General features: G+C 39.0%; 3 protein-coding genes across 4 annotated transcripts; 2 read left to right on the top strand and 1 right to left on the bottom strand.

The window, feature by feature from the left end:
- The first annotated feature begins 1408 nt into the window (after nt 1-1408).
- On the top strand, nt 1409-6404 carry LOC118122067 (15-hydroxyprostaglandin dehydrogenase [NAD(+)]). Its single transcript, XM_035178512.2, has 7 exons — nt 1409-1574; nt 2894-3017; nt 3814-3920; nt 4182-4278; nt 4567-4643; nt 5224-5381; nt 6186-6404. The coding sequence occupies exons 1-7, from the start codon at nt 1482-1484 to the stop codon at nt 6322-6324; spliced, it is 795 nt and encodes a 264-aa protein (XP_035034403.1). The 5' UTR covers nt 1409-1481; the 3' UTR covers nt 6325-6404.
- A 1475-nt stretch (nt 6405-7879) lies between these two features.
- On the bottom strand, nt 7880-13750 carry LOC118122562 (15-hydroxyprostaglandin dehydrogenase [NAD(+)]-like). Its single transcript, XM_035179338.2, has 8 exons — nt 13027-13750; nt 11176-11273; nt 10927-11050; nt 9755-9861; nt 9478-9574; nt 8586-8662; nt 8299-8453; nt 7880-8147 (listed from the first exon to the last, which is right to left on the bottom strand). The coding sequence occupies exons 2-8, from the start codon at nt 11266-11268 to the stop codon at nt 8027-8029; spliced, it is 774 nt and encodes a 257-aa protein (XP_035035229.1). The 5' UTR covers nt 11269-11273; nt 13027-13750; the 3' UTR covers nt 7880-8026.
- On the top strand, nt 13083-20237 carry znf346 (zinc finger protein 346). Of its 2 annotated transcripts, none has more exons than XM_035179337.2 (7): nt 13083-13216; nt 15384-15487; nt 16083-16175; nt 16532-16676; nt 17004-17255; nt 17449-17548; nt 17893-20237. In XM_035179337.2, the coding sequence occupies exons 1-7, from the start codon at nt 13159-13161 to the stop codon at nt 18194-18196; spliced, it is 1056 nt and encodes a 351-aa protein (XP_035035228.1). In that variant the 5' UTR covers nt 13083-13158; the 3' UTR covers nt 18197-20237. The 2 variants fall into 2 exon arrangements, with proteins under 2 accessions (XP_035035228.1, XP_035035226.1); XM_035179335.2 differs by having other exon boundaries at nt 17001-17255.
- The last annotated feature ends 5330 nt before the right edge of the window (nt 20238-25567 follow it).

Below are 25567 nucleotides of genomic sequence, written 5' to 3'. Positions count from 1 at the left end.
TTAAATAAATAAAATCCATTCCTTTGTTCATTCATTAAGCCCACAAACGTCTGTGTGGCATATATGGAAAACTCTCTGTGCACTGATGAAGGCCACCACAACGTTTTCTCCGTCATAAAGCTTGCACTGTCTTGAAGTGGAGGATAGTCGTTGTAAAATGGACACGCAGAGCAAATCAAAACTTCCAAATCAATTTTTATTAGAATCAGAAATCAATATGATAAAGCAGCAGTCAGCCCTGAGGGCCTGCGATCAATCTGCATGAGTTTTCTTGTTAAAAACAAAAGAAGAGTTTGTATTTGTATGTTCAACATGGTGAAGACCACATGCATCAACCTCATAAATCGACTACGTGGCTTCCTCTGTTGCAACACTTGTGCAGGTTTTATGTGGTTGTGATCGAACTATCGCTCCTCTTTTCTCACGCAGATGTTTACCAGGTAAGCACGAAAGTTACAGCAGCGTGTACAGTCTTGTCAACTATGCTTTATCAGACCCCTTCAGGCAAGGTGCATCTTCCCACCAAACAGCGAGAATTATTCTTTACATGTACGGACATAAAGTGCTGCAGGGGCTGGAGAACAACAGAAATCAGATAAGTCAGTGTGTTTGGCAAAACAGGTTTGATGCTTTTTATTAATTCTCATCTCGTAACCCTTCAGATCTGGGACGTCCTGGGTTGGGAACAAATTGTACACATAGGAAGGTACAGCCTGATCCACACAGGGTACCTTGTACTCAGTTACAACATCTATAGAAATGGTCATAGTACAGCATCACTAATAAATAGATATTATTGTATTTCGGATATTAAATTATATATCATGGTATAACATTCTTTTTTATATTAAATAGGTATAGTTTTGTATAAACTAGTATATATCCTCTATATTACATATAGAGAATATATAATAAATATAAATCTGAAGTGTACAGTATATATTAATATACTACTTTGCATATTAGCTTTTTTACACACACACACACACACACACACACACACACACACACACACACACACACACACACACACACACACACACACACACACACACACACACATGTGACCAAATCAGCACACCAAATGTCATTAAGATCTGTGCAGGTGCAGCGCCCAGAAGACTCTGCAGTAAGTTGCCTTGAAAGTTTGAGTTTTCCTAACCTTTCCATTTGTTGCAGTGAACTTTGACCTCACACCTCATTCTGTCTTTATGAAAAACATTTTCTCATTACTTTTTTCCTGAAGTGCAACTTGCCATGCGAAGCTGTTTCACATATGCTGCACCACAGAATATTGAGCAATTGATTTGATGGCCTTTCTTGATCCCTCCTTGGCAGCTTGTTCAGATACGTCACACACTCCCCCTCCAGATGGGTGGACTCAGAGTGAGTTTAAAGGCACACTGGCTCGTCTGACTTCACCACTTTCCTGCAGGGATCCTACAGCTGACGTCCTTCTCTGTCAGTACCCAACAGCTGAAATGGCTCTTAATGGTAAAAACGCGGTGGTGACCGGGGCAGTGATGGGAATAGGAAAAGCAATAGCAGAGATTCTTCTGCAAAATGGTGCCAAGGTAAAGTTTTGTCAATTTCTAAAGAGAATTTCTAATCTAAACTGTTGGTTTGCTGCATGATCTGTAATGTAATAGAGACCAAATCCTGTACAGAAATATTTACCCTCAGCCACCATGTGTTTAAATATTTAGTGGTGTTTCAGCTGGTGGGCATGCTGTGGCAACAGTGTTCAGATACATAACTGATTCACTTTTCTGATAACTCACAGAATGAGGACATGCGTCAGGGTGGCTTGAGGACATATCTCTGTTACTGTGTGACCAACAAACAGTGTTGGGAAAGGAGCATGGTTACACAATTTTCTCCAACATGGAAACCACTGATGGAGAGACGGGGCTAAAAATGTTCTTCTTGCGTCCATCCTGATAGTTGCATTCACTTTGCAAACTGTTACACTTCCTTTTTGAGAATTAAGCGATTAAATTGAGCCTATATGGAAGATAAAATATGGAAGAAGACTGTCCCCCAGCTGTGGCTAAAACTGCACATGAAAGATTCCTGGCTCTAGAGAAGGCAGTGGCCCAACTTATAACCCACAAATAGCAATTAACCTGTTGGGTCTGTGTGTCGCACCAGTACCTGTCTCGTGCATGTCCCAGATGCTTCCTTGGGAGAACATGCCTATACACGACAGTTACGACGTTAATGACTAATGCCTGTGGCCTCTGGCTTCATGATGGAAAGGGGAGGTGGCTCTACGCTGAACCAGTAACAGCTGGATTGCTGCTTCTCTGACCAGGATGCAACATGGTATCTTAGTCCCTCAACAAGCTCAGGTGCAAAGTTTTTAGTTCCGTGTGTAACAGGCTGATACTTGAAGATGGTGATATCGATACGGTTTGGTCGTTTTTTTTGTGACTGAGGAACTCAACTTCTTAAAAGGACTTTCCTCCAATTTTACACATTTTGTTAAATATCCACTCATGTCAGTCCCTCAATTATATGAATACTGAATTAATTGAGTACCTCTTTTTAATTATTTGTTAAAAAAAAAACCATGTAGTTACTTATTGCCATGTGAATTGCCCCAATTACTCTGCAGACTGAGATACAATGTTTTATGAGGGGGGGGGGGGCTGCTGGTTGGTCGTTGTTTTGGGTCTTTTGAACATTTTAATGTCTTTACCTGTCTATGACCTGTCAATACAACACAGTACAATTCAACAGCACCATAAACCACAGCCTCCAGAATGATCATGAAGATGAATCAAAACATATTTTTAACAGAAACTTGCATTTATTTGTTTGCTGTGTCTGGATAAGAAAACCGCCGCTTTAGATAAGTGGAGCTTGTAAACTGACTCCCCCTCACCTGCAGGTAGCTCTCCTGGACGTGAATGAAACAGCAGCAAAGGGTTTAATGGAAACCCTCATTAAACAGTATGGAAAAGAGAAAGTTTTCTTCCTGAAGTGCGACGTGGAATCAGAGGAGGATATTAAAGGTAACACACACACACACACACACACACACACACACACACACACACACACACACACACACACACACACACACACACACACACACACACAGTTTAGGATTTTTCAAAAATTGTGGTCCTGAAAGCAGCTGGACTTACTGAATGAAATACATGCCTAGAAACACATGAGGTGAATCATCCCACCCACAATTTGTGTTTTCTTTTGTGACCAAAGATTCCAGTCAACAGATGTTTTTCTCACGAACGTGGGACCGTTTTGTGCTGCGTCTGTAAGGGGGGGTGTTTGATTCCAGTTTGAGAACAACTACAATGCATGTTAGCTTGAGGTTTAAAGTTACATGAACAATAGCTGTTGAGCAATTTGTTTTAGTGAATAAGGGCTGCAGCCACCAAATATCCTTAATTATGTTCTTATTATAAATACACCCACTGATTATTTTCCTGTTGTTTTAGAACAGTAAGCATTTTCATCAGGATAATTCTTCTTTTGTCCGACATATTGTTCAAAATATAAAATTTGTTTTACTATCAGGAAAAGTGTGAAAACAAGAATATATCCAAGCGTGAAAAGCTAGAAGCAGTCCAAATCTTTTTGACATAAAAAATTACTTAAAGTGAGAATTCAAAATTAATTAATATAATTAATCATAATTAATGATTTTTATATATCAACAAATTAGTTTCAGCTTTACAGTGAACGGTGTCACTTACTATGTAAAGAGGCTGTATAAGAGGAGGAGCTCAACTTGGTTGTGAAATTGAAAGATAACTTCTCACTGTTTTTTTTCCTGCTCTCAAGCTGGCCTGAAGAAAGCTGCAGAAACCTTCGGAGGGATAGACATCCTGTGCAACAATGCCGGTATCCTCAATGAGGGCTCTTGGGAGAAAATGGTCTCCATAAACCTTGTAAGAGGCAGAAACAGCAACATACACACTGGTTGTTATTATGGTTTATTTACTTTGGTGTACTGGAATGCACCACTCCCACAGGGGAAATGACACCACAACCTACAATGTTTTTCCAAAGTCTCTGTCTACATCTGTACTGCAGCAAACGTGCAAACCTAACTTGTGCTTCCTCTGTTTAGTTTCACAACATCTGGACAGAATAAAAGATATCCGCTGTTACAGTGGACACCAAAATAAAACTTGTGCTCTGTGTTGCAGATGGGCATCATCCGGGGGACTTACCTGGGTCTGGAGCACATGAACAAGTTGACAGGAGGTCGGGGAGGGGTAATCGTCAACACAGCATCTATGGCAGGTAAGGTCCGCGTCTTCAGACATTTCATGTCAGAATTAGAAGAATAAGCTATTTCTTTTTAAAAACACACTTACAACGCGCTAAAACAGGATTAAAGCTTTTCAGGAATAAGATAAGATAATATAACATATCTTAAAATCTTAAAAAGCACCCCAAATCATTGTTTAATTAATTTTCATAGACATAAGAAAAAATATGGACAGCAATTCTGTGCAGCCTCATAACTCGTGATTTATCAGCTGAACATTTTTAACCTTAATATGAACTGATAAGATTCATATCCTACAGGAATTGGCCCCCTTCCGAGCTGTCCGGTCTATACAGCTGTCAAGCATGGAGTGGTCGGCTTCACTCGAGCCATAGCGGTAAGAAAGACTTTCTGTTTATTATAATTATTCATTTATTTCAAATAGAGTTTTGTAGGTTCATGTAACATTTGCTTCAAAACAAATACAATTATAAGAATTTATTTTATGATGGAGTGAAAGAAGAGGAAGAAAACTATTTACACTGTCACAGTTTCATGCACTTGATAAATATTGGCACATTTTTTAAATTCACAGTTACTAAGTAATGTAGTGACTAGCTGAAGATGAAAGTGAAACATTATCAACAAATGAGAAGATGCTTTTCACAGAAGCTAGTGTAGAACAAAAGCAGCGCTAAAAGTGTAACGAATATTATACAATAGGGAGAGAATATGGTAACGTCACCATGAGACTGCTGAATGTGAAACTCAATGGTTTAACCCTAACCCTAACCCTGGTTTGGTATGGTCTTCTGTCCCCAACAAACAATAAAGAATCAATAAATGCAGCTTTAAGAACTTTGTATGAATGTGTGAACAAAGAAAAATAAAAAAATAATGTAATAATCTGTTTTCTTTGGTGCTCATATTACACTTACATGAACAGCTGAAGTCTAATTGTGTGGTTCTTTGTCTAGGCTGCCTCTACCTTATTAGGCTATGGCATACGGTCCAACGTTCTTTGCCCAGCTTTCGTCCAAACCGACCTCTTCTCCAACATCCCAAAACAACTGGGAAGATTCTCCGAACTCTGCCTTGAAACCCAACAATTAGTTGAACGTTTGGGGGTTTTAAAGTGAGTCTTTGCTTTTGTACTTTTGCGCAAGTTGATACTTAGTCTATGCCTATGAAATTATTTCCAACGTTTTTCCTATTATGCGAGTTAGTATGGTGATTGTAAAGCGGCTAATGCTGAAAATAACATTTCACCATATCTAGCTCCAAAATGTTTTTTAAAAGTGGGGTGTATTTTTGAAAGTCACATTTTTTTAAACCAGATTTACAATATTTGTGAACTTCGTCATATTTAACATATATAATGTCAATGTTAAATATACATATTAAATGTTGAAGCTAAATATCAAATGTCAAACCTAAATGTTGAATCTGAATCCAAATGTTGAATGTAAATCTAAATGTGGAATTTAAATCTAAATGTTAAATCTAAATTTAAACCTTGAGTCTTCATCTAAATATAAATTCTAAATCTAATTAATAAATTGAATATAAAAGTACTAAAAGTAAATATTAAATTGAATTCTAAAAGTATGGAAATGCTAAATGTAAACTTCAATATTAAATGTAAATGTTAAATGAGAAACCTTAATGTCAAATGACAAACCCAAATGTTGAAACCAAATTAAAATTTGTACATACAATTTTTATTTTAATATTGAATCTAAATCTAAATGTTAGATGTAAATATTACATTTTAAATCTAAATGTTAAATGTTTAATCTAATAGCTAACAATAAACCTCTAAAAAAAATTACATTCATCATTTAGATTTAGCTTTTGATACTCCAAGTAGATTATCATGCTCATGTATGATAACACGAACACGGATATTCACTGATGTCCCTGTACCTTTTTGTTTCAGAGTGTCTGAGGTTGCTGAGGCTCTCCTCGAGCTGGTGACAGATGAGACAAAGAATGGTCAGGCTCTGCTGGTCCTCCCAACAGATGAAGAAGGGAAAGGAGGAAAGTCATACATAACTTTCCCTACATTCCTGCAGTAGCTCTTGACAGGGACAAACTACTTGGTTCTCAAATGTGCACAATAAAGAAATGAATCCATTATAATAAAGAATTCAACCAATGGGGAAGTAAATATATTGTTGATTAATGTAATATATTGTTCAAGTTTAAACTGTGAGCTTTTTCCCTCTGTGCTGATAGCAACTGTGAGCAGAGGATAAATGACAACCTGGAAAACATGTTTGTCAATTCATCATAAATACATCTGCTACAGTGTGTAGTCCAAAGCTGGAAAAGTCAATTTTTCAGTTCATTTGGTTTGGGCGTTTGTCTCTACTATCTACGTTGGCTAAGCAAGATAATCTATTTAGGTAAATGGTTCAGATTACAATGACAGTACACGCCATGTCTTACTTCCCTTTTCTCCCTAACCCAGTGAATAACCAGATTTCCTTGTTTTTCACTGGGTTAGTAAGAAAAAGGGAAGTTAGACATAATTGGTAAGATGCCAAGAGAGTGGCAATGATAAGGGAATTTGTGACTGTCCAAGAGTTCTGTGTTCACTCATTTGATCCTACTCAATGTAGTACTTAGTCTGATCTGACAGACTTAAAAATTTCACGGACTATATTATTATTACTAGATTATTAGCGGTAAGTAGTTGGTCCAAACGTTGGTCCACAAATGTTGACAGTGGTGTCTAAGTCCAAACAGAATTTAGTTTTTTGGAGTCTGCTGCTGTTGCTTACAAAACAGTTTGCCTATTAACTGCAAGAAACTTAATGCCTACTGTCAGTACATCAGGGTTAACTGTGTTGGTTATGGCCGTGAGGAGCAAGCTCTGGATAAAGGATCGTGTCGTGGCTCAGGGCTGTGACGCTCTGGGAAGCCAGAGTCAAAGAGGACTTCGGAGGCGCTGTCGCTGTCTGCAGGGTTATAACCATGATCTGAACTGTACTCAGAGATGCTGCAGTCATCCTCTGAGCAGTCTAGTGACTGGTAATATGTCTGGGCCAGAATTTCAGAGTATGGCTTCCTCCAGCTTCTACTGTGGGAATGCCTATCTCTGGGAAGTTGGCGGACATGGCGGTTACGCTCAGTGTCGCTACACTGCCTTTTGTCACCCCCCTTTGGGCAGTTGTGTGTATTTGACACCTTGGTGTTTGTGTTGACAGGCTCAGTTGCACCTACTATAGCCTTCGAAGTGAAAAACAACAGTAGAAGAGAATTCCTCTACTAGTGCTTGACGGAGCTCTGTGTAGTAATCTGTGACACTGAAAGGTAGATTCTGAATGAACTTGTGAACAGCTGTAGAGCTGGTTTTCCACACAAGTTAAACCTTCTCTCTTTCTGTTAAATTTGCAGGGCTTTCTTATTAGCCGTTTGAACCTCCTGGAGGAGATGAGCTTTTTGCGCTCCTATTCTAGAGCTGCTTTAGATTATTAGGCAAGGTTGGTTTAATATCAGGTAATAAATGAATACATTTATAAATATGAGCACAGTAGGGTTATAATGAGTATTATCTTTATTCATACAGACATTTTAATAACACAATTACAAAGAGCAGATAATAACAAAAATAATAAAATCCTTCATTCAAAATAAAACAGACAGGTGTGTTGGTAATAAAATAGTGAACTAGGATTCATAAAAGACATAAGATATGAAGAGGTGTTTTAAGAAGTGATTTAAAAGGTGTCAATGAGTCTGTGACACAGGTATGATGTTTGACGTTGCCATGACCTACTGGGTTAATGGGGGGAATGTCCTGTATTTCTTGAAATTGGGTGTCACCACGAGGGCCTCTCCATTCTTCGTCGCATCCATCACCAGCTCCAGAAAACACTCAGCTACCTCAGACACACTGAAATAAAAGGTACAGAGAATCCCAAGTGCTTAATTTGAATCAAGAGAGGCGGACTCTGCCAGGAACAATAAAAACTACTATATAGAGAGATAATTACTGACTGTAAAAAATTCTGCCCATAACACTTATCTTCCATAAAAACACTTACTTTAACACCCCTTTGTCTGCATATTTTGTAATTGTATCAGCCAGATGGGAGAATTGTCCTAATCTGTCTAACATGTGAGTGGAGAGATCGGTTTGGACCAAGCTTGGGCAAAGGGCGTTGAAACGTATGCCGTAGCCAGAGGCAGTAGAAGCAGCCTGGTAAAAACACACATACATACACACAGTTAGTCATCAGCTGCTCAGGGGCACAGGGTAAAATACAAGCAACAAAGTAAAATGAAAGTAAAGATAGTGTATTTTTCGTTATCAGAAGAAGTCCTTCTTTACCGCCATGGCTTGAGTGAAGCCAACCACTCCGTACTTGGTGGCCGTGTAGACAGGACAGCACGCGAATGGACCAAGACCTGTAAGTTATCGTTTATATCAGTCATCAGCAGGGAGGATATTTTCCCAGAAACTTTCAAAATCCTGACAATAATAGGGATGAACAAAATCATTTCCTGCTCCCCAATTTTCCTTTTAATCCCTGAAATATTGTTTAGCAGTGGTGAACCAGCACCAAACAGCTTTGTTCATTATGCGTGGTCAGCGTGATATCTCCGAAATAGGAATCCTTTTATATTTAGCACAAACATTCACTTGGACTCAAAAAAGAGCTGATCAGATTTTGGTGCCTGGAGGTCAAAGGTCAAGGTCACAGTGACCTAACAAAACACATTTTTGGCGTCTTGAACCCAACATCTCTGGAACACCTTGAGGAAATTTCTTCAAATTCGGTACAGATTCACCCGGAGTCAAAGATGAACTGATTGTGCTTTAGCAGTTGAAGATCAGAGGTCACTGCGATCTTACACATTACATTTAGCATAAACATTCACTGCAGCTCAAGGAGAAACTTATTAGACTTAGGGTGGTCAGAGTTCAAAAACCTTATTTGCCTCGTGAGAGTGAAATCAGGAGAGAATCAATTTAAATTTGGCCTAAATGTTTACTTAGACTTACAGATTAACTGATTAGATATTGTTGGTCAAACGTCAAAAGTCACTGTGACCTCATATGAGTCTGAAGAAGAAAACTTAGTATCTAGACTGAATCTGCACTGGATGGCGGAGGCATACAACCACAGCGTGGTAATTCTAGTTTCTTTACTTTTCTGTCTGTAGACTTGAGAACATAGAAAGAAAAAGAAAAAGCTAACACAATGCATCTTGGGCCATACCTGCAATGGATGCAATGTTGACGATGACTCCTCCACGACCTCCAGTCAACTTGTTCATGAGCTCCAAAGCCAGGTAAGTCCCCCTGATAACACCCACCTACACCAGATGATCACTTTGTTGTTGAGTTTTACAACAGAAAACACAACAAAACATATTTCTCCTTCTGTCCTCATCAAACAAGTGATAGTAATTACACAGCAGAAATTAGGAGTTTTGCCTGATTGAAGATTTTATAAATAATAATCTGAAGGATGACATCAGATTGTAAATTCTTACGAGGTTTATGGAAACACTTTTCTCCCATGCGCCCTCATCAAAGATGCCAGCGTTGTTGCACAGGATGTCCACTCCTCCAAAGGTTTGCACAGTTTTCTGAAATGCAGCTTGACAGCAGAAAAATAAAGTTGATGGTTAAACCTCACTATCTCCACTGAGGAAGTTATGTTTTCACTGATGTCTCTTTGTTTGTTTTGTTAACAAATTTACACAAAACTAGGTGGGAGGGCCAAGAAAGAACCCATTGCATTTTAGCACAGATCTGGACAAAAGGGCTTTTTTTGGACATTTTTACCATTTCTCATGGATCTTGATGAAAAAAAACCTGGCACATTCTGGGGACTGATATCTATGAGTGAGTGAAATTTGGCGCAGAATATTGTGACATCTAGTGGTGACGTTGCATGTTGCAGCTGAATACCCCTCACCTCACCCTCCTCTTCCAAACACGAAAGAGAACCTGTGGTAGCCTTCAGTTGTCGTAAAAACCCAAAAGGTGTTTAGTTTGTCCAGTCTGAGCTACTGTAAAACATATGGTGGCCTCTGTAGAGAGGACCCACTCCCGATGAAAATATAATTTAAATATAAAGGGCTCATTCTAGGGTAAAGAAAACAACAATTTGTACAATTTAGATGATTACACACTAGTGAAAACATCACTAGGATTATTTCATATTGAATTTCTGCCATTAAATCCCTATTACCTAAATCTTACACACTGAACCTTTAAAGACTTATTTTTATAGGTGTGCTTTCTCCTAGTTCTGATCTTACCATCTATTTAAATCATCTTATAATGTTTTACTAGATCTTGTTTTTACTCTTTTCTCATTTGTAATATTTTTCTTCTGTAGCGGTGCTCTATTGCCGGTTGATCTTCAAAATTGCCATTAATAGTTTCTTATTGTTTGCTTTTTAACAGTTTCCTCTTGTTTGACTTCATTTTTTCATTTTTAACATGTGGAGCACATTGTAACTGTGTTTTGAAAGGTGCTATATAAGTTGATCATTATTTTCATTATTATTATCAATGTGTCCTATCTTTATTTTCTCTGCTGTCCTTAGGTGTCCGACGTCTCTATCTCAATTAAGTAACTGATTAATCATTACCATGGTAACAATGATAGATGAGACCTCTTTCCTGTAAGTGTGTGTGTGTTTGTGTGTGTTACCTTTGAGCTGCTCCTCTGACTCCACGTTACAGTTCAGGAACAGGGTTCTCTCTCGTCCGTGCTGTTTGTCGAGGGATTCCTTTAAACTCTTCCCTGCATTTTCGTTCACATCCAGGAGGACTACCTGTGCAGGCGGAGCTCAGTCAGGGAGCATGTTTTTTCATGGCTGCATTTTCCGACTGTTTGCATAGATCGGCTAAAATATACAGTGTTTAGGCTGGCTGGACAAAATGCAGACACAGATCTTACCGTAGCACCGTTTTGTAAAAGTATCTCCGTTATCGCTTTTCCTATTCCCAGTGCTGCTCCAGTTACTACCGCGATTTTACCATTCAAAGCCATTTCACCTGTTCAAATAAAAGAGAAGGAGGAGGTCAGCTGTAGGATTCCTGGGAAATATATATGAGCAATAAATCCAGAGGTGTGCTTTTATATTGACAGAGAAGAACACAACACGCATGTCAAAACCAGCCGACAAGGAGGGTACAATATTTGCAGATATTAAACTGTCCTGAGTTCAACATCAACATCATTCAAAGGTTAAAAGATAGCAGTAGTGAGAAAATTAATGAATTCCAATGTAACTCATCAACCTTTTCCATTGCTATATTTGACAGTGACAATTGTTGTGCCATAATGCATTAAACGTGATACCATAAAATGGTGTGCCTTTCGGCATTCAATAAATTTGGTTATCAAAATAAAATATAAAATATAAATATTTTATTATTAATATTAAATAATAACTTTAATTGATTAAAGTTACCTCGGGGCACCACCCTTCAAAGGAAGGGAAAAGACAGCCAATTTATTGATGTCAAGTCTCATAAAGGTACTAACTACAAATTTGGAACTCTGATTAACAATTAAATTAATAACTATAACCAAAATTACCATATAGATAGTTAGCTAAGTTGAAGGATATGGAGTTCTTGACAGTGTAGAGGTTGGCAAAATTCACTTATGCAACATTAATAAAAAAACATTTGTGAAAGAAAAACATTTATTATGAATATAATGGGGAGTTGAAGCCCTCTGGGAGACTGAGTTCCTTGCTCTGGTTTTTGATGGGCCCTGGGAGACTGAGTCCTGGAGGGACATGCTGCTTCAGGCTTTGATGGCACATGTAGGCCGAAGTGTGTTTTCACAAAAAACCATGGCCCAACACAATGTTGATTCTGACATGGACAATGGCATCGGCCTTGATCACCAAAAGGTCTCTTGACGTCTTCGTCTGTGTTTTCTATGCGTGTGGCACCGCTTTTTCATACTGAGATATATGAATCCTTCTTGTTTTGTTTTTTAATTTTTGCATCTGCCATGTATTAGAAATGTCATCAACACACCCACTCGCTCGCGGTGAATCCTTCGGAGGATCTCCTGTTGTGTTCTTACTACTGACAGGAGAAATTCCGGAGAAGGTCCAGAACTCCTCACTTGGACATTTCTCACATACAGACCCTCCGGAGAATGTCCAGGGATTATCTGGAGAACAGTGCATGTCTGAAAGCAGGTTGCGTTGGAGCAGTGACCGACCAGGACATCCGACTACAGTAACAGTACAAGGACTTGAAGAAGAAGTAACACAGAGCTGAATTATAAATCGTTCACTTTGAAAAGTTTTTAACTTGGGACTGAAGATTGTGTCGATTGCTTAACACACCTCTGAAATAGCCGATAAATTAAGAAAATAACATGGGTTAAGTAAATCAAACTAACCCAAACCACACATGTGAAAGGCGATAAAGCCCATTCAGTTTCAATTAAAAGAAAATCGAATATCAAATCTTCATTGCAGATAAACCAGGTGGGATGAACGCAAAGACTCTTTATAAAAAGCTCTGCCCATAAACAATAAAAAGTGACTGTATATTGTGGAACTTGTTGAGGAGGACTCACTAATGACAAGAAATAACTCAGCAGCTGCACTAGTGTCCTTAAAGTATGAAAAATGAAAGTAGTGGAGTAAAATGTTCCCTGCCACTGTTTTATTATTCTATCTGATGTTTTTTGGATTAATATAACTGAGATAGGTCTGCTGCATTTCACTGTGGCACATGTGTATGTATGTACTTCACATACTGGTGTGTAGTTTATCACCTTGTTTGGCCAAACGACTTCCGCATTCTTGGGTTCTAACCTGTGGGCGTGTCGCAGCGCGGACGCACACAGGAAGTCCTCGGAACTGCTGCACATGCTCAGTGATCCGCCGCTGGTTTGTTTGTAGATGTTATGGCCGTCGCGATGCAGACGGGGGACGTTCCCTACTTTCCTTCGGGTCTGGCGGAGGGTATGGCCTGTTTCTAACCTCTTTCTCCATGCTGCGCCACACGGTGTCGGCGAGCCGGTCAAAGCCGAGACGCGTCTGTGCGTAAAAAAAGCCAGTGGCGTTGCTAATTTCCCGCGAGCTAGCTGTAGCCGGCAGCGCGGCTTGAGCGCGCGCAGCGGGTTTGTTAATCTATGCTAAGCTAACCGTAGCCGCTGCTGCTCCAAGGTCGAGGAGAGCACGTCTGCATCGGATTCAGTGTCCGAGTGGCTGTGTTCAATACCCGTGGCCGTGGACCAGTGGAGACTGGGGGAGGCATGTTTGGGTTGGCTGCAGCAGACATGCCACGCTTTAGCTCAGACGGGGGTTGCACTAGAATCACGCTTTATCTCGTGTAGCTAGTGTTTTTTTTTTAAATTCCTTATGAAGTTTTAGATGTCAACCCATGAGCTTAACTGCGTAGTTTGAGTCGTCTCAGTTGTCATCAGCCTTGTTCGAGTGGATCCTCCGTTTCTAGTTCACATTTATGTTACTACTACATCAAATGTGATGGGGACAGTGATGACAACACAAAGTGCACAACAAAACATCATGCAAGTTCATAAAGGGTCTGTGGCTTTAGACGGATCAGATATCAACTCTCCATGATGTTGTCCTTCCCTGATTTAAGGCTACATCACCTCACACACACACACAATGCTCCACTACTCCCATTGAATCAAAACAAATGTCTGTGAAAAGAGCAGAAGTCTTACGCATCCTACAAAGATCGTCTAAAATGGCCTAGACAAAATCATTGGTGCTTCTTAGAGGTGGTGGAAACTAAGTAGGCTGTAGTATTTCCAGTACACTATTGTCTTCAGTTGGTGTTACAGTTGTCCTCAAGCTGATAATCATTTAGGCTTTTTAGATGGAGAAAAGTGCCTGTTTGCTGTTTGGTATCATTCTGTGCATCTCACTAAACATGGACTACAGAAAGCAGAGGGTCGTTCATCATCATCTCCAGTTAGCTGGATGTTCCTGTCCCTCAGTTGCTAATATACCCTCCTTGGACGAAGCTGCAAGAGGAAAACTGACTAGGTTGGATACGTCCTCGGACAAACTACAGCTGCTGGCTGCCTGTGGCCAATAATCTGTCCCACAAGACCATTGACCATGATCATTTTTTATTTCACCATATTGGACTAACACAGAAATTCCCTGGTGCCACACGTGCTGATCTCCGTCATGGCAACAACATTCATATAATCACTTCCTCTTTAGCAATTTCTCCACAAAGTCAAAGCACAACAATCACGCACACAATAACAAGTGACAGTATATTGTAGAACCGTTTGAGGAGGGATCCTCCAACAGGAAAATGACCCAACACGTTCATAAAGAAGTAGCATAGGATGGATGAGAGGAAAACACTGGACCAATTTGAAGTTCTTACCTGCTATGAATCGCAATCTACATTCAACTTAGCATCTATGAAAACAGCTGAAACCCAGTCAGGATTAGTAACCCATCCAAACCAGTGGAGTTTGTAAGTGTAGAATTAAAAGCTGTAGAAAGACCATTGCAGTGATTTCCTCAGTTAGATGTTCTTAGGGGAAAAGCCCCAATAGTTTTGTCCATGCCCTTTGTATTTCTTGTATTATTCAAAATAATACAGTAAGAAGTCCTAAACAAGCTGCCATCTTTGAATAAATCTGTACCACACCTATGTATGAATAACATATTCCACATCTGTTAAAACCATGGTAGATGTGACCTATACTTAATAAGGCTGATACAAACCAACTCAGCAAGCTAAAGACATCATGATATGTCCTACAAAGTACTGAGTGATGGAAATTTAATCTTCTAACATGATTGTCTTCGTCATATCTATTATATCTCTACACAAATAATTTTTGGCGATGCATCAAGGTATATTAATTCTTTAGACGGTACGAGGCACCAACAATGGCTGAGACTCGAAGTCACGCTTGAAATATGCTTCTGAGTGTTTGGCTCACAAATGTCTACACAGGCATTAACATGTGCGCACAGTGGATAAGATGCTCTTATGTTCTTGTTTCTGAAAAGAGTTGTTTGGATGAATTCTTGTTTAAACTGTTGCCATGGAGCGTTTTTTCTTTTTTTTAATTTGCATTTTCCCAGAAGATGTAACCTGATTTGAAATCTCCCCTTCCTCCACCTGCAGTAAATAGGATGATAACGGAGAACGGTGAGCTGTTTTCTGACTCCCAGTGTAAAGTCTGCAACGCTGTCCTCAACTCGCAGTCTCAGAAGTTGACCCATTATCAGGTCAGTGAGCCCATTTGACTATTTATGAACTTCATGGAAAACATTGACTCGAAATTCTCCAGTGTTATCCTTCTATACATTTTTGCTGCTTATCCAGGTAATGTTTGATAATATTGTAACACACAGCAGGAAAGGACTGGCAGACAAATGCTTTAAATGCCAAAGGATTTCTGTATTTGGCAAAACTTCCATTTTATTTTATTTTCCTTTTTTTGGTTTTCATTTGATATTTAAAAATGATTGAGAAACTGGTATGACATTTTATTATTTGTGATATTAAAAGTGCTGAAGTTTTACTCAATAAACAGTGCAGAAAAACTAAAATTCACAAATGTTTTCACATGTAAACAATAGAACATTTCTATAAGGAGTTCGCTTAGCATGGACATGTAGAAATGTTTGTCTAGGGCATGTTCTATAAACTAAACTGCAGCCATGAGTACAATTTGTTATCTTGTTCAGGACAGAAAACTAAAACCTACTCACTCATCAGCCACAAAAATCTACTTCTTGAAACCCATTGTTTCATGCTGTGGATGGCGGTGCTGTTGTTTGTCGTCCACTTTGTGATAAACGTTTGTGCTTCTCTTTTCAGAGCAAGAAACATGCCAACCGACTGCGACGTTATCTTTCCAGCCCAAACGGAGAGGAGCCAGCGGAAAAAAAGTTAAAGACGACATCTGAAAGTGTGAGTAAGGACGTTTTCAAGCCAAATCCAAACAGCCAAAAAATCCTCAAACTAACATGAAGAAAAGTGATCGGTGAATGAAAAAATATAGGCACACATGGGTAAATCATCAATTTTGTGTTTTTTGAAATGACACATTAAAAATGCACCTTTATTCAAATGTTCATGAAAAAGTGTGCAAACGTTTGGGTTCTGTACTAAGTCGGTGCTTTGTGAGTTTGCTGAACTGGTTTTCTTTTGTTTTCTTTTGACTTTAAAGTTTTTTTCAGTACAGTTAAACTTTATCTAATGTAAACACACAGTTTAGACTTTTTGTGGCCATAAAGGATTAATGTTCCTGCGTGTGACTTTTTCAGGAGGACTGTAACAACGGAGATCGCTATAAGGCGTGTCATATATGTAACATGACATTCTCTGCTCCTGTGGTGGCCGAGTCTCACTACAACGGCAAAATTCACGCCAAGAACCTGAGGCTGAAGGCGGTCGGTCCCCACCCCCCAGGTATGTGGGATTGTATTCAGAACCCCTTTACCCTCCATTATCTTTATCCGTTTTGTACATTGCTTTTACACTGAAAATAGAGAATAGTCAAATTAAAAACTTTATTTATTTGTGTGCTCCAGATTGAAGCACTTTTGTTTTTTTGGTTTGCCAAGTTGGCAAACAAATTTCAGTTTTTCTTTTATCGGAGTATCTTATTTCAGCACGACTTTATCATTTACGTGTTTTTCAATTTGTTGTATCTAACTTGATGTTTGTAAAGTACGACACAATTTAACTTTAACAACCTTTTTTAGAATTGTTTTTGTTGTATCGCCTCTTCAGCAGTCGCCTTCCAAACTGCACCAACGGCTCAGCCCAAGAAGAAACCTGCAGATGATGTGATCGCTGTGGCGGCGACGGGCGGCGGCAACAACAACAATGACAACAACAACGACAACCCAGACCGTTTTTGCTCCAACTGCCAGGCCTCCTTCAACAACCCACTCATGGCCCAGCAGCACTACGTGGGCAAGAAGCATCGAAAACAGATGACCAAGCTCAAACTGATGGAGACGTACGGTCCCTCCACAGCACCAGGTCAGAGCGCAGAGTCAGGAATTCATCAAGCTGCATTTGGAGAACTGCCATTTTAATCGCTCCACTTACAGAAGTCATCTCTCCTGTGAAGATAAATAATGAATTATGTAATAATTCTCAATTCTTCTATATTATGTGGTGAGATTTAGACGTAGAGAGTTTATGAAGATTTACTCTTCTCTTCTGTCTACAGGTTCAACACTAAAGGGCTACCCATGTACCGTCTGCAAGATTGAACTGAACTCGGTGGAGCAGTACCAGTCTCATATCAGTGGTTCAAAACATAAGAACCAGTACGTATAACACTTTATTTTTTCCTTTTAAAGAGAAGAAATTCCAGTAAATTACACAGAATTGCTTTACTGCTTCACATTAAATTCTTTATTTCTGTACTACGTATGTGTTAATTTTAGTTTTGACCCCCAAAATCAGTATCTAGTGAGGTATTCCACATACAACGTGATTTTGTCTGACAAGTGAAATCTGATGGACAGTGTAGTTTAGGAATCTGCTTCACACTGGAGCATCCTGCTGGTGACAATTATATGCGGTTTGGGCCAAATTCAAACAGGCTACCTTTAAAATGTTTCATTTCTTAACAATAAAATAACGATGTCTTAAATGTTTTTTTTCTAAGAATAAAGAAGTCAGGCCAGAGCACTACAGAAAACCTACCAGCAGTAGAACAATCGCACGGAGGCAACAACCAGGTCGCCAGCGGAGACGGAGACCAATACACTGCCGAAGATGACCAGTTTGCCCCTGTGGACGACCAGTATGCTGCTGGAAATGACCAGTATGCCCCTGGAAATGACCAGTATGCCCCTGGAAATGACGCTGGAGATGACCGTTACGCTTTCGGGGATGACCAGTACACAGGCGAAGTAAACCAGTACACCCCTGAGGACACGCTGTACTCAGAGGAATACCAGTTCTCCTAAGGCTGGACTGGGTCATGACGGCTGAGGTTTCAGTCAGGACTTGGAATGACACACAGCAACCAGCCCCTTTAACACATTAACCAACCATCACCATCCACGGACCTCCAGCTCCAGTCTGTTCTCAGTAGGTGTTCCCAGGGAGAGTCATCTAAAGCGTGGGTTTGATTCCCAAAATTACCCCGTGGTTTAAAGTCCTTTTGCGTTCTCAGCTGGAACAGCTGAATGTTTTTATTGTTAGTTAGTTTTCTCATATTGAAAAAAGTTTGTGGTGCAATGATGGTAAGAAGTTACACCCTTCACCATGTGATAATGGATTCAGATGTGATCCACCTACGGTCACAATGAAGAATGTTTGTGAGGGTTCATCTGAGCCTCTCTTTGAAAATAATATACTGACTGAAACCCATTCTGCATATGTACATTATGGCTGAGTATCATCTGAAATATGTCAATACTGATGCTGTTTTTATTTTCAGTACTTCAGTGCTGCTGTCAGACACATTTCAGGTGAGGTTTGAAACTCAGCCATGGTGTACATATATATATATATATATACATATGTATGACAATAGGAAGTCTAACTGCACTTATTAAACTTGACTCAAAGTTTGGTTTGATGCATTAGTCACATACATTAATGTCATTTAATTGTTCAGCGTTTACTAACATCTAATCAACACTAACAAAAGTACATTTCAAGGTGAGTACAGTTGGTTTACATCTCCAGTGAATGTATTTGAAACATCACCTCAGTTCTCTGCTTCCTTTATGTTTGACTATTTCTGGCCCTGAAGATGGAAAGGACGTGAAGTCAAAAGCCAGATCAGTCACTGTAGCAGGTGTGATAATGTCATTGCTGTCTACACATGGAAAAACTTTCAAAGGCTTTCTGTCAAGACAAATCTGTTTCAAATCCTTCTTCTAAATGCCAAGAAAGGTTTCTGTTTTTATAGATTTTTCTTTATATTTGAAGCTAAAATATCCGGAAGTTGTTTGTTGTTTTTGTATTGAATTGTTGTTATTGTTTTGTGTAAATCACTGAGTCACACATGGTTGTTTCATTAGTTATCTATAATGTGACAATCTAGACGAGGCTGATTCTTCTCCGGAGGTCCAGAACTCCTCTCAGTTTAGCCGTCTTTATTATTTGCTGCTTCTTATTGTTATTTGTATTATTTCTGTGGGTAAAAAGTTGGATCTTTTTCTGCTCACCAGAAGTAATTGTGACATTGGAAATCTTTATCAGACGTTCATTTACTTAAAGATACAGATGTCAGGGGAACGGTTTCAGGCCGTCGCCCACTAAGCTGCTAGAACCTAAATTTCATCCTCTACGCCTTCAAAAAGCGGCCAATGATTGTCAAAAGTGACAAAAACTATTTTCCAGAGGTTAATGTAATTTTCTTTAAACATTAGTTTTAATTTTCAGGCATCTGGACAGTTTGAGTTACAAAATGGAGATTAAAGGGATATTCTTGAAGAATATTAACAGCATCCTCCCATTTCAAACGCAGTGGACATATAATAGTTCTGGGTTCATGCTAATATAAGCTGTTTTATACTGTTTGAGTTATATTCTTGGTTTTATGAAGGGTGTAAGATTTTTTAACACTTTCCCCTTGGAGCTTGTCCGCAATGGGGCTCTATACACTTCAGCGGAGACTAATAGATGCTTTCTGAGCTCTGTCATTGGTGTCAATAGCAGAGGTTTTCAAAGAGGGATGTCAAATTAGGAAGTGATGTCAACATAACAAGAGCTGCTTTCTGTTTCAAATCTGTTTGTCCTCATAAAAAGACGATTGTTTTAATGTTTTAGTATTGAATGTTTTCAGCGCCCATGTTTGGATGTAATTTATACCAAGAGGGCTCATACATACTGTATAGCACATTATGTACAAAAGACAAATGGTCATTTTATTTTCATCCTCATTCTTTGTGTGTTCTGTGTTTTGTGATATAAGATTCACTTTCGGTATGTTACGTTCACTAAAAGAAAAAATGTTGTGAAGATGTTCATCGAGTAAAGAAATGTTTTACCAGAGTTTGTTTATTATGTTTTTCCTTCAACACCAGATAGTGAACAGTAGATTTCTGTTGAAACATGTTTTTCAGTGTGAACAGAAGGGCTGATTGTAGTTTATTGCAGATGCACAGATGATGGCTGCAAATAAATATATCAACTGATAAGCAAAAAGGAATAAGTGCACAGAAATACCAGCAATGTATAGGTAGTTTAGAAAGTGACACCTTTACTTTACAGCACAGACTCTTCTGTCTGTATATACAGGGTTTCTGTAGAGTCTTAAAATGTCTTATGTCTTCAAAGTGCAGGCAGTGATCCAGAGTCCCAGACTAAACAGCTCTCTTGCAGAAGGATTCATCAAACATATATTTATCCCCAAAAATAAATCTGTGATGTCAAAGAGCTCCATCTCTCTAGTTTTCTTCTATTTCTGCTGTTTGACTCAGCAACTGTGTGTTTTCTAAGCACAACAGCAAAACTCAGGGAATCACTTTTGTGTTTCCAAGGTGAAGATCTCCATTCTCACAGTCAGGTGTCTGTTGTAGTAAAGTTCACCACCAACAGTGTCAGTAGCAGTGTTGCTGCCTGTGGGTCATGTGTCTGTGCCTTTGAGAATGTCACCTGCCTGAATGCACTGCACCGACTCATACATATCTGGCTTTTGATGACAATAGTTTGCTTCCAACTTTTGTAGTTAGAGTCTGGGCTAGACCTTGACCTCATTCAACATGGCAACACCTCCATAAAGAGATTTAGAAGTCAAATAACTGCAGGTTCCAAGACCTTGTTGAAACTTCCCAGAATTCTTCCCAGAGACTGTTGCAAGCAGCTGTGTTTCTCTAGATGTTCACTGATCACATGAGGCCGACACGATGTCCGCCTCAAATTATTTGCTGAGAAATAAATTCAATAAAACAAGAGAAGGAAACTGACATACTTGTCCAAGCTGTGACCACAAAACGAAAAGTTGTCGAACTTTCAAATGATCATTGAGCCTCGAACAACTCATGTGGGCTGATAATCATTTAGTCCACATGGTGGAGCACTTACTCTTTCCAAGGTACTGGATCAGCTCAGGGGTTTCTGGTCCCAGCTCATGATAAAGACTCGTTCAGGGTCCGAACTCAAGTGTCTTTTTTCTCATATCAACATCAACAGTGAGCTCAGTCCGAAAGTTTTCTTTCTCATTTTACATGACTTAATCTCTTTCTCAAGAATGACGTTATTACATTTTCATTTCCAGAGGTCTCCTCTGATCTTCTGCTACAGTAAATCCACCTTACTCTTGAGTTAAATGTTGATAGAGACACAAGAAAATAGTTGAAGTAGAGGAAAAATGGATGAAGACAGTTGTGGAGAGACGTTACACTAAAAAAGTCCTGATCTTTGGAAAAACAACGTTTCTCCAACACAACTGTACATGGCACTGATGGTTCATCTCGGCTTGATGTTTATCAGTGGATGTTTTGCATAATGTCCTGTTTATACGAAACAGTAAAATACACTGGTTTCCAAATGTTTCATAATGCTTTTTATTATATTTGTAGATCTTAAAACTTAAACGTTTCTATAACACGAGATATTCATAATTAAATAAGCAACACGGTAATATTTGGAAAAACAGAATACAGTCCTTGCTTCATTTTTATGAAGAAAATGAAGAAACCAACCCTTCAACCCTTCATTGACATGCTGGTAAATCCCACCCACATAAAACCAGTTAAAAGAGAAGACGCACAACAAAACCAAAATAGACGTCCTGATTGTGAAATAATTCAAACTATTTAGATTCTTGTTGTATCCCCTGTGGTAACCCATAGCCGAGGCTGACTGTGTCTTCAGGACAAGTAAAGCCTCTGTATATATGAAGATATACGTTACAGACATGGGTTCTTCATGTGAAACACACTGCGGCCTTTGAGCTGCGTTCAGTGTTTATTCTTCAGTCTGTGCTCGAGAGCGGCTTGTGCGTGTTTATCCACAGCTCCATTAATACAAAGGTGACTACATATAAAACACATGTGGACTGTTTTATCGTCGACACAGTTTGGACTCAGTCGCTGTGAATTTCCTGGCTGAGGTTTTGCTGCCGCTGAGCCCCCGACAGCCTTAAATCTTCCAGGTTACATCTCTGGATGCTCTGGGTCACATTTTGAAAAGAGGAACAATGAATACTTTATCGTGTTTGTGTAACTTACAGAAGGTAGTTTGTCACACACAAAGACAGCTTGTTCCTTCTTTATTTTCCTCCCGGTCCCAAAGTGGAGGTCAGGGAGCCCAGTTCGGCTTCAACAAAAGCTCCTTGACTTTGAGGGGAAAGTAATTTTCAGACATGGAATGTTTCTGTTAAATGTTTGTTATATTTTTAGTAACAGTTTTGGATTTGATTTCAAGTCAAGTATTCTTTTAAGATGCAAAACATAAAAACATAATTTGAATTGTTAAAATTGTTACAGGATTGGTTGTTGCAGAGGTGTATAGATAAAAAGAAACTATGTTAAAGGTTATAGTAGAATAACATGGAATAGAAATATTGTTTTAACATTTAATTCAAAGTTTATGTCATTTAAACTAAGCATAAAACATTGACCATTTGATAATTAAACAAAATCATATTGAGAAATTTTGGAAGGTGGTTTTGTATGTTGGTTTAGTTAAAAGAATTATAAGAAGATGGATGACATGAAGAGCTCCCAAAAGTGAAGCCAAAGCCTCTCCACCACCTCCTGGTGGCTGTCTACAGTGTAGGTCATAAACAACGCATCCTTCTTATTAGTGGATGTATCATGGACCAAACTGTAAAAGTATACGTTAAATGCTTTTTTTCTCAAAGATAGTTCCTGTCATTTTTGGTAGAACTTATCACACTGACGTCGCCTATGTCCAAGAGTTTGTTTTTCCCAGTAAGTTATTTGATGCTTTAAAAACGGGGGTTAAAGTCATAATTGATAGCTGAGACCTTGCTACTTTGCAGACTCTGGCTCCAAATGAGGGCGATGGCAGTGTTTGTATCTGGGATATTTTATGTTGCGTCGTCCATCTTTATATACAGTCGATGGTATGGCTATAGCACAGTGCTCATTTCCATCTGTTGTCCCTGGGCTTATATATATATGATGCACATTTAACAATATGGATGATGACAAAAACACTTGAAGGACAAACCAGTGTTCAGAGAGGCATTATCAGACCTTAATGATAGCACAACTACTCAGGTTAAAAAAAATATATAAATAAATAAAGTTGAGTTATTAAGTTTAAATTTGTAAATAAAACTAAAAATAATACATGCTCTAACTCTCTAGATTTCTGCATTTCTATGTGCGGTATCAGACTAAATATATATATTTTTTAAATATAATTTTCTTTATTTGATATGATGCTTTTCACAAATTTATAATTCAACAAATTTATATGATGGTACCATAACATCATGATGAAAAGCTGAGCTAAAACAACAAAAACAAAAATAGTGTGCGTTTACACACACCATACAAAAGACAAAATATAAGACACTTACATTCAAAACCCATATGTTCAGCTATGTGCAACGTGTACATCATCCTCCCCTGACACTATCCATGATCAACCACCCCCCACTCACACACACACTCACACGCACACACATTAAATCCACGTGCTGTAATCTCCACTGTGTTAAAACTTATAAGACCTCATAAATATACTTCCATATCTCATAAAACCAGGAATATATAGAAAATAAGCATCAGGGATGACGGACAGAAACTTGAAAAAACAACAACTCTGAAGTGCTCCAGTCGCTTTATTTGTTAATGTAGAGAATAAACAGGACTCTCGCTTATGAAATCTTTTGCAGCTGTATTTCTTTTATCAGCACTCGGCATCATGCTCATAAAAGCGTCCACAGTTCATGAGTGCAGCTGTGTGTGTGTGTGTGTGTGTGTATCCAGTGTGTGCAGCACACAGGGTGACATCGGGATAGTCTGTAAGAGCAGCCCCAAAAAACACACAATTTGTCTTGGTCCCCTGCAAGTTGAATGGGCTTCAGCTTTATTGTAATTCAATTAAAAAGATGAGTGTCAGTGTTAAAATGCTCCCAGTCTGAGCAGCAGTGTCATCGTACAGTAGCTACTAACAAGTGAATCTGAATACAATGTCAGTTGAATTTGCCTACTAGTCTTGAAAACAGGTTTTGGTTGCCAGAGCGTGTTTGTGAGTAACTGCCGTGAAACACACACATCTCCATATTTCTCATTGTCTGCACGTGAACCTCGCTGGACTGTGATGTGACGTGTTGTAAATACAGAGGATGTATTGTATCCAGATGTTTTTTTCCTCCTCTTTCCACGGAGGGAAACAGATGCAGTGGATCATTGATTCTGTCGTTAAATGCACCGGTTTGCGTTGAATGAAGCGTGTGTTGTATTGTCAGTCTGAAACCACGTCCACCTCAGGTGTGTGGGGGCGAGAGAATAAACTCTGAACATCTCTACTTTTACAGTCGTCACACAAATACATCTTCATGCGTTCAACTCATAGACTTTATAAACAGATGGACGACATGATGGCTTCCCAAAATGTCTGGATCGCCCCCTGGTGTCTGGCTGCAGTATAGGTCCCAGCCTTCTCTATGTTAGTGGATGGGACATAGGTCCAAACAAAGAAAATCAACTTCACGTCAAATACATTTTTCAAAATATTTCTGTCTTTTTAGGTGGTTCTTATCACTGTGATTGTTTGTTCAGTTTAGTTTGTTGTTTATTTGATGCAACAACAACTGGGTGAAATGTCATTATTGGCGGATGAGACTGGCTCGTGATTGGTCGAGTGTGTGTATCGGCGGGACTTGGACATCGCGGCTCCTTCCCAGCAGACTCTTGTTCCACATGCACAAGATGACAGCGTTTGTAGCTGCGATGTTAAAACTTCGATAGTGGGAGGAAGTGAAGACGTGTCGTCCTTCTCTATATACAGTCTATGGTCTAACATAGTGTTACACCATGAATCCTTTTGAGGAGAAACTGTCCAAGCAGACAGGATTAACAACCCACTGTCACGTGCGGCCACTCAAACTTCAGACTAATTCATTTTAAGCATAGTTGAGCCTATAATGTGTGTATATTTTTATCCGAAATGACCATTTGCAAACACTTTACAGAGATTGTAAAGGTAGAAATACCATAACTTTTCCCAGATTGCACATGTTTTATCATCCCTGCCATGTCCATTGCTTTCTTTGTTTGTCAGCAGGATTACTACTCAACAAACTTCCATGAAACTTGGTGGAAGGATGGGACATGGGCTGAGAGAGAACCAATTAAATTTTGACAAACAGGTGGATCCAGGTTTTTTTTTTCACTTGCTTT

This window comes from Hippoglossus stenolepis, chromosome 15, assembly GCF_022539355.2.
Source record: "Hippoglossus stenolepis isolate QCI-W04-F060 chromosome 15, HSTE1.2, whole genome shotgun sequence".
Lineage (NCBI taxonomy): Eukaryota > Metazoa > Chordata > Actinopteri > Pleuronectiformes > Pleuronectidae > Hippoglossus > Hippoglossus stenolepis.
This window is presented reverse-complemented; position numbering and strand designations above follow the sequence as displayed.